Source organism: Monodelphis domestica, chromosome 4 (genome assembly GCF_027887165.1).
Source record: "Monodelphis domestica isolate mMonDom1 chromosome 4, mMonDom1.pri, whole genome shotgun sequence".
NCBI lineage: Eukaryota > Metazoa > Chordata > Mammalia > Didelphimorphia > Didelphidae > Monodelphis > Monodelphis domestica.
In genome coordinates, this window is record NC_077230.1 from 367,747,393 (window position 1) to 367,756,592 (window position 9,200).

Here is a 9,200-nt window from a genome sequence, read left to right on the forward strand (position 1 = left end):
TTATTTTCTTTAAGTATTGATTGGTTTGATCTCCTTGGTATTCAAGAGACTCTCAAATCTTAACCCCATACATAGCTTTATGACTCTCTTCCTTTTATATGTTGTCTTTCCCCATCAGAATGTAAGTTCCCTGAACTGTCTCTCTGCTTATATTTGTGTACTCAGGGCCTCATTACCTAACCTTTTCCAGTTTGAGTGCCCTGAGGGCAAATTCAAACTGTCTATGAGCTCCAGATTACCAGAGTTGAGGGAGAAAGTGCTTGCTTTGGAACCCTGGACAGAGGGGTGGGGCATGCAAAAAGTATCCTTCGAAGCTGGGAAGAGGGGGAACGGAGCAGCTCCCCAGTTGCCCACTCTGCATGTGCTATATCTTCGCCAATGCTGACTCAGTGCTTAGCACAGTGACTGCCACAAAGTCATCCTTTAATAAAAGTGTTTGTGGAATTGTCTTCAGTTTCTTCTAATAATGGCCTAGGCTACCTTTTGAAAGGTGAACTCCTCATCGCCAGAAGTGTTCTAGCAGAGTCACAGTCAGAGTTTCAGAGCTGGAAGAACCTTTGGTGATCATCCAGGATAATCCCTTTATTTTACAGGTAAGGAAACTGAGGCCAGAGAAGTTTAAGTGACATGCTGGATGGAGGTCACAGAGGTCTGAAGCATCAAAGCTAAGATTTTATCCTAGATCCCTTGGGTCCAAACCATCTTTCATCTCTAGGCTGAGTGACCAGCTGTCAGGATCCCATGAACCATAGCATGCCAGGTCTGGCTGTCATAGGAGTTTAGAATAAGAAGGGACTTTAGAGCTCATCCAGTCCAACTCTACTTGTTTTATGGATGGAGAAACTGAAGCTCAAGAGATTCATACAGGCTCTTTTGAGCTTTAAAACTTTGGTTCTATGCCCTCTTTCCCCTGTTTTCCTCACTTATATATCTCCCTCTAAAAATAGGCAAAAATAGATATGACAGATTTTGTTCTCAAGAAGTTTACAACCCAGGCTGCATTCTCCCTCAGACCAGGGTTGTGTGATGGCAAGGCATGCCATCCTCTTTAACCTGGAGACTTTCCAAAAGCAGGAGCCATATTTTCTCCCTTCATCTGGAGTCTACATGCCTCCCTGTCTCCATCCTCTCGGGCAGAAGCATGTCTCCATCTCAAGGAGACAGTGGATTTTAAATCAGTCAATAAACATTTACTAAGCATCTACCTGCTCTGCTCCAGGCACTGCACTATGTGCTGAGGATGCAAAGACGTTAAACTGCCCCTGATGTCAAGAAATCTAAGGGGGAGACAACATGCAAATAGCTATGTATAAATAAGATGCATACAAGATAAATTGGAAATAATCAATATAGAGACACTAGCATCAACCAAAAATCTTGGGTTCGTAATCTAGCTCTGTAAGACCTTGGACAAGTCACTTCCTTGCTTCCTCATTCTCCCAAACCCCTCCTTTTCCCGCCCAACTTCATTCATTCTTTTCCAAAGGTCCCCCCGAGGGGTGTGGCTAAATTAAACCCCGCCTTCATCTCGTTATCACTCTCCGGGGATTGGTTCCTGAGAGGCCTCTTTACTCCCACCTTGTGTGACGCAAAGCGCCGTGCGGCGGTGGTGGCGAAGAGTAGGTGGAGCTTTCTACCCGGCGGGGTGGGGCCGGGGAACTCGGCCCCGCGTCTGGGCGGTAGACGCGCAGGCGTGATGTGGAGCAGAGGGCGGGGCCCGAGGTGAGGCCAAGGGAGGGGGTGGGAAGGAAGGAGGGAGGAAGAAGAGCCGGAAGTGGGCGGCGGGGGTTGCAGCTGCCAGGGAAACCGAGGAGCTGAACGGCGGCGGCAGCAGCGGCTGGGTTGGGCTGGTGGATGGGCGCTGAGGCGGCCGGGCAGGCAGGGGCGGGAAGCAGCGGGAGCCGGCCCGGGGATAACACCATTCGCCTCTCCGTCCTCTCAGCCCCCTCAGCCGCCGGGGGGCTACCAGTCTAACCGCCCTACGGGCCGTGAGGAGCCGAGCGCGCGCGGCCTTCCTTGCCGGCGTCGCCAGGGGGCGCCCGCCACAGGGGCTCGGGGGAAACCTTCCCCCCGGCTCTCGGGGGCCGGGGCCGGGGCTGGGCCGGGCTTGCCCCGGCGGGGGCGGTGTCCGGGGCACCTGCGACCCCCCTCCCCCGGCCTCGGGGTTCGCAGGTGGGCGCGGGGAGCGGGTCTCCTCCTTCCTCCCCACCTTCCGGGCAAGGATCGCGGGGGCGCGTGGCCATGACGGGCAAGTCGGTGAGGGACGTGGATCGCTACCAAGCTGTCTTGGCCAGCCTGCTGCTGGAGGAGGAGAACAAGTTCTGTGCGGACTGCCAGGCCAAAGGTAACACCCGTGCTGAATCCCTCCGAGGCCCTGCCCAGAGTGGGCCGCCAGCTTCGCTGGTTCTTCTGAGAGGGCGAGCTTCCAAAGGGCAGGGACCGTGACTTAGCCGGACTTCGACTCTCCTCTCTGGAGCCCGGGGATGGGGTTCTGTACACAGTGATTGCTAAATAAATATTAGTCGAGTGAATGAATGAAGCAACCTTCCCATCTCTTCTGACCCCTCACCAGAGAGAGTAGTATAAGCAGGCTCTCGGCAGCCCAGCAACATGGTACAGATGGATGGAGAGTGTGGGGGAGCTGTGTGTTTGTCTTCAAAGATTAGATCATAGGAGCATAGATAGGGAGCTTGAAAGGACATAGAGCAATTATTGTAACTGAGCTGGACCCTGACCGGAGTGACCAAGGTTGGATGACTTTTCCTCCTGTTTGCCCTGTGCGGTTGGGCAATATCTTTATGCAGTGACACACTGCAGATTTCTTGGTACTGGTACTTCACCTCCATAAGGATGGTGGAGTGTGTGAGAGCCTGGTGTGGGTGGGTGGTGGCAGTAATAAACAGGTTCAGGCTGTAGTGCAGGATCCATTTGATGGATGGAGAGAAAGAAGTAACATTGGGTTTGCTTCCTGTTATTTGAAGGACCAAGCTCTGTGAAATGCTGTTATTGTAAAATGTCTCAGCAGTGCCAGCATAAAGCATCCATTTGACAACAACCCTCAAAGATTTAGCTTGAGCTTTTGGTTGAATTATAAATAAGAATGTTTGGCTTAAAAAATACGCAACAACTTGCTTGGCTGTTGATACATCATTATGTGCAAGGTCTTGGGGTGGTTAGTTTTCATTTCCTCTTTTTGCTGAATACTTGATAAACACAGGAGTTATGGGAATGCTTGGTTGGGGATGGTGGGTGGTTCTGTTGTTTTTAATGCATCTCCCTGAAATTGGGCCCAGTGGCCCCTTCAATTTCTCAGGATGTTCTGTATTTATGGATCCTCTTTGCCAGTAGATACAGTGGTTGCTTAGGTTTACTTTTCAACACGAGGATAATCCAAGGACCTAAATGTATTTGTTCTTAGGGCTCTGTGAATGTCAAGGGGAAGTAGACTTATGTTTGTTTGCTTTTTGTTTCATGTGAATGGAGTGGGGAGGCAGATGTTATGTCTTTTCTTGACCACTTATATAAAGAGAAAGAATGAGTATGTCTTGCCAAACTCTGGCTCAGTTGGAAGGTGGGTAGCCATAAATTAGAGTTTATTTGAAAAACTGCTTGGGGCTAATTTGTTAAAGTAGATTCTTGTTTTCGGAGAGTTTCTTCTCAATGTTAGAATTTCCCTGCAGCAAGGGGGGAGGGGTGAGCCTTAGTTTTTCTCAGTTCCCCATTCTGAATCATAGTGGGGCCACCCACAGGAAGGACCATTGCTCAGATGGAGGAGTTGGATGCCATTTTCATAAGACCTGTTTCTCATAAGATCACATAACCAGAGCTGGAAGGGACACCAAAGGCCATGTAATATGATCCCTTCATTTTAGAGGAGGAACTACCAAGGCCAAGGGAGGCTAGATAAGTAGTTCAAGGTCTCATCAGAGGGAGATTTTGAACCCAGGCCCTCTGACTCCAAAGCTGTTGTTCTTACCACTGCCTCCTGGATTAATATCCTAGCTCTTTCAAAGCTAGTGACTACTTGCTTATCATCTTGACCTGTTTCCTCTAAAATTGAGGGCCTGGACTGGATGCTCTCTAAAGTCTAACCATTTTGATTCTCTCTTAAACTGAAGCTAGGTTGTGAAGAGACTTACCAAGTTTTTCCCTAATGAGCTTTGGTTTAGCCAGAGCAGTGTCCTTGATACTCCCTGTACAGGATAATCCATTTCCTGCAGCCATACCTACCTTTTCTACTAGCTGTTTCCCAGGCCTCAGATGCTCTGCCTCCTTCTTTCCATTTCTTGGTGCTGCTAGCTCTCTTCAGAACTCAATTCAAATGCCACCTTCTTCAAGGGGCTTTTGAATTTCCCCCATGTTATTAGGGCTCCATTCCCCATCATTGTGTGTCTGTGTGTGTATATTTGTTGTTGTTGTTTTGGCATATTGTCTTCATTTACTTACCTGTGAACATACTGGATTCCTCTTAGAGAATATAAGCTCCTTAATGGCAGGAACTGTTTCATTTTTGTAATTGTTTCTGGAGTGCCTAGTAGAGTAGACATAGTTGCTTAATAATTGTTATCTCTCACAAGTAGTCATTCAACTTGAAAAAATAATAAATAATAATATGTAGTATTTATATAGCACTTACTATGTGCCAGGCTCTGTGTTGAGCACTTTACAAATATTATCTCATTTGATCCTCAACAACCCTGTGAGTGCTATTATGATCCCCATGTTACAGTTGAGGAAACTGAGGCAAACAGAAATTAAGTGAATTGCCTAGGGCCATACAGCTAGTTATGGGTAGATTTAAGGGTAGATTTGAACTTGGGTCTTCCTGACTCCAGATGCTGTGTTCTCTCCACTGGACTGCCTCACTTTAAGACCTCTTTGAAGACAAGGAGATCCCTACCTCTATAGCCATTCTACTTTTGCACCCCTTTAATTGCTAGGTTGAGCTGACCTCCACCTCCTTGTGACTCCTTCCCACACTACTCTAGCAGTTGCTGAGTAGAGAAGAGAATATATCTAATTTCTCTTCTACAGGTCAGTCTTTCAAATACAGGAAAACAGTAATCATTCTTTCCCAAACCCTCACCCCCTCATGTCTCTTATCTTCCAAGAACAAGGGATCTTATGCTTTTTTCTGCCATGGAGTCCTTTGGAAGTTTAGTGAAGCTTATATATCTCTTTTCAGAATAATGGTTTTAAATAATTGAAGGGTGTGCTAAATTTTAGTTAGAGGTTAAGTTAAAAGAAGATGCATTTTTTTCCTCATCCATTTCCATGGATGCCTTGACATCTATCTACAGACCTTTATGCAAAAGTTTTATTTCTTATTTATCTCCCCTCAAAAAAAATAAACAAAACTGACAGGTGCCTGTTAGAATATAGCTAAAGATCGAGTACTGAAACTTTAGTTACTTAATAATAAATGAAAACTAGTAACCTTCCTGGCTAAAAGAATTCACTTAATATTGTTGTCCTTATAACCTGTGGTTCCTAGAAAGGACAGTTTTTATAATTTGGCAGTGCAGGATTTAGCTGACATGTGCTTTTGAGGGGAGGTAGTTGCTGTTGTAATTTACTGCCAGCTTTGATCAATTAATAAAAATTTATTGAGCTCTCAGATTATCTAGCCTATGATCTCTCCATAATCTTCCCCTTGGCCATTTTTGTGTTTCACTAACATGTAATAGAACAGGGGCGTGAAAAGAAGACGACACCATTTTTTAGCAGTTTGGTTACTTGTTAGGTCTGGTAAAATGTTTAGTAGAGGTGAAGTTTTATAACCATTAGCGGAAATAAAGATATTTTATATGATTTCCTTTGTGACCACAGATAATTAAGAATTTTACAGCATTTGATGGGAGATTGGAAATGAGGGCATTAGGACTGGAGGGAAAATTAAGTATCCCTGAAACATAAATGGGTAGATGTTTTTTCATCATAGATAGGCCAGTTCCATTTTCATTTTTATACTTTTGTCCTGGGATGATGTCTCTTTATTTATATGGCCTTTTAGAAATTTGACCTGAAATATACAAATACAGAATCATGTGGAATGGAATGATCTGTTCCTCCATAGTTAGCTGTTTTGGGCTTGGGATATTTTACCACAAGGTCCATTAGATTTCCTGCTACTCTCTAAACTACTATAATTATTCTTCTGTGAGAATGGATCTAGTCATTTAAGCCCTTGCAAAGACTAAAGATATTTTCCTCTAGACCCTTAGATAAATGGTCCATCATGGGAGTTAATTACAGGAGAGATAGTTAGGGACAGAGGATCTGTGATGGTGTGTGATGGCAACTTGGTATGGTGGAAGGAATACTGAACTTGAGTCAGAGGCCCTGGGTTCTAAATTCTTCCAGCTCTTCTATGTATATTACCTATGGGGCCTAACTTTCCTAATCTGTGAAGGGTGAGGTTGCATTAAATGATCCTTGAGGTCCTTTCCTGCTCTAAATTCCTGATCCTATTAATCTGAAGGAAATATAAAATTCGTCCCAGCCATTGCATTTTTCTTTCCTTTCCTAAGCCTCTGGTAGGTGATAGAGAACTCTATAGCTGTAATGTCAGAATGCTCTAAGGTGAGGGAAGACCAACTGGTTATCCAGGCCCCATTCCTAAGAAAGAAGAGAGATGCTTATAACTAGTTTAGTAATATTGTTCTTCTTAGCATGGACTGGTAAAAACAAAAGAGATATGTGCAATGTTGACCAAACTTTTTTGGCTACGAATCAAATCCCCAAGTTGTTTCATTCAGCTTAGTTTTGAAAATGCATTCTCCCCCTCCCCCCTTTCAAAATTAAAGTACTGTATGTGGTTACAGGGAGCTTGGGCTACCATGACTCACCCCATAAATCCTTAGGCTTTGTAGCTAAAACCATTTCCTGTGCATGGTGATTCTAACATTTCTGTAAATGTGCTCACTATTAACCCATGTGGCTGGTTTCTAGATGTTTCTCATCAAAGCTAATTGAAAAATGCTAATGAAAAATATTTTGTCACCTTAATGGCAGGTCATATATTGCTCATTAAACCAAAACATTTTCAGTAAAAATTAAGTTGTCTTTAAAGCTCTGTTTCTAAAGAAGGATCAGCAACTGGTACAGTGTGTGTCCATCGTGGGGTCTATGATGTTCAGGTTGTAAGAGAGATGAACATTATCATCCCTGGCAGGTCTCTGTTTTGATCATGTGCAAGTAATCTCCTTTCTCCCTCCCTCCCTCCCTTTCTCCCTCCCATGCCCTCCCCTCCCCTTATCCATACTTTATATTGGTTTTAAGACAGAAGAACAGTAAGGGCTAGGCAGTAGGGGGTTAAAAGTGACTTTCCTAGGATTACACAGCTAGGAAGTGTCTGAGGTAATATTTGAACCCAGGACTGCCTGTCTCTAGGCCTGGTTCTCAAATCACTGAGCTACCTAGCCACCCCCAACATACACTTTCTTAGGATTGAGTATTGAGAGTTGAAAAGAGATCCTTAGAGGTCATCTTGTTTAACCTCATTTTACAGATGAGGAAATTGAGCCCCAGAGAAAAAGGATTTACCCTAAGTCTTACAGAAGTTAAATTTGAGCTAGCCGAATCAACACTATTTCCAGTATACCACATTGCCTCATTAGGTAGCAAATAGTCATGAATTGTAATTACACTAAACTTATCTTTTGGACATCATACAACTGGACAAATTCTATATCAAACAAAAAATGCTTGTGAAAATATTTAGTAACTATGAAGGATTCTCTCTGTTATGTGAAGCATCATGTAAATGTAAACTGTTAGATTGTTGTTTTTCTCCAGAGATCAGGTGATGGGTTCCTGTTAAACATTAACTTTGGAGTCTACCCCAAGCCTTGAATATTGTAGCTGTGTCTAGAAGTGATAAAAATAATTTTTCAAAGCCAGTTACTTCCCACAGCTTTACTTCCTTGCTTTCAGCTAGTCAACAGGCATTTATTAAAGCACCTACTATGTGCCAGGTACTGTGCTAAGCACTAGGCAATTTTTTAGTTGCCCAACCTTTTGCTGTGCTTAAAGTAACTTTGTGAGGTTTTGCAATTGCTACTTCTTCACCATAACAATTGTGGTTGAAGATGATACAATTTTACTGAAAGTAATTTTATCAGGATTCCCATTAGATCACCTTCCCACTGTCACAGAACTAAACCTATATTCCCTGGGAGATTTTAACTTTTTCCTCCTTTCAGTTTCTAACATTATTGTGTGTCATAGTAGATAGTACAATTTGGAGTAATGCCATCCCTTAGAGCAGGGGTTTTTATCCTTTGTGTGTGTGTCATAAATTCCTTTGGTCCAGAGAAGCCTATGGATCTCTTCTCAGATAAAATTTTTAAATACATCAAATAGAATATATAGGATTGCAGAGGAAACCAGTTATCAAAAACTAAGTCAATAGACCCTAGGTCTAGGACCCCTTGTCTTAGAGCACACATTGTAAGACCGAGAATTGATACCATATGAATGAAATCCCTCCAGTGGACAATGGGCTTAATCCATGGTATTGAGGTGTAGTTACTCAGGTGGTCTGTGCTTCTTTCTGGCTTCTTGGTTATAAGAATGTGACACATTTCAGACATCTGAAACTGGATGCCCGGTAAATATCTTAAACTCTACATATTCAAAATAGAATTCATTATTTTTTCCCTTAAACTCGCCCTATCTCATCTATTTTCTCTCTTACTGTGGAAGTCAACACTATCATCCCAGTCCCTCAAATTCACAATCTGGGAGCCATCTTGAATTTCTCAATTATCTCTCAATTATCCCCATATCTGAACTGTTGCCAAGGCCTTTTGTTTTCACCTTTGCAACATCTCTAGTATGCCCCTTTCTTCTTTCCTCTTCCACTGCCACCATACTATTGCAGCTCCTCATCATCTCATGCCTTGGATTCCTGCAATAATCTACTGGTGAGTGTGCTTGCTTCAATTCTTTTCCTACTCCAATTCATCCTCCTAAATGACTTTCCTAAAACACAGGTCCCATCTTATCACCCTGTCCCCTTTCCCTCAATCCAGTGGCTTCCTATTCCTCCAGGAGCAAATACAAAATGTTCTATTTGGTATTCACAGCCCTTCATAACCTAGCTCCCTTCTACTTTTCCATTTTTCTTACACCTAACTCCCAGATTCATACTCTTCAATGTGGTGACATTTGGCCTCCTGTTTTTCTATAACAAGACA

The 9,200-nt window shown here is 43.5% G+C and overlaps 1 protein-coding gene across 3 annotated transcripts in view; it reads left to right on the top strand.

Moving 5' to 3' along the window:
- The first annotated feature begins 1,703 nt into the window (after positions 1-1,703).
- SMAP2 (small ArfGAP2) overlaps positions 1,704-9,200 on the top strand; it is a 52,851-nt gene continuing 45,354 nt past the window's right edge. The window contains exon 1 of one of the 3 annotated variants that reach the window (XM_001365635.4): positions 1,704-2,344. In XM_001365635.4, the coding sequence (XP_001365672.1) occupies positions 2,242-2,344 (103 nt within the window). In that variant the 5' untranslated portion in view covers positions 1,704-2,241. The remainder of the gene's footprint in view (positions 2,345-9,200) is intronic. The other 2 variants (XM_056795223.1, XM_056795222.1) reach the window with 2 other exon arrangements.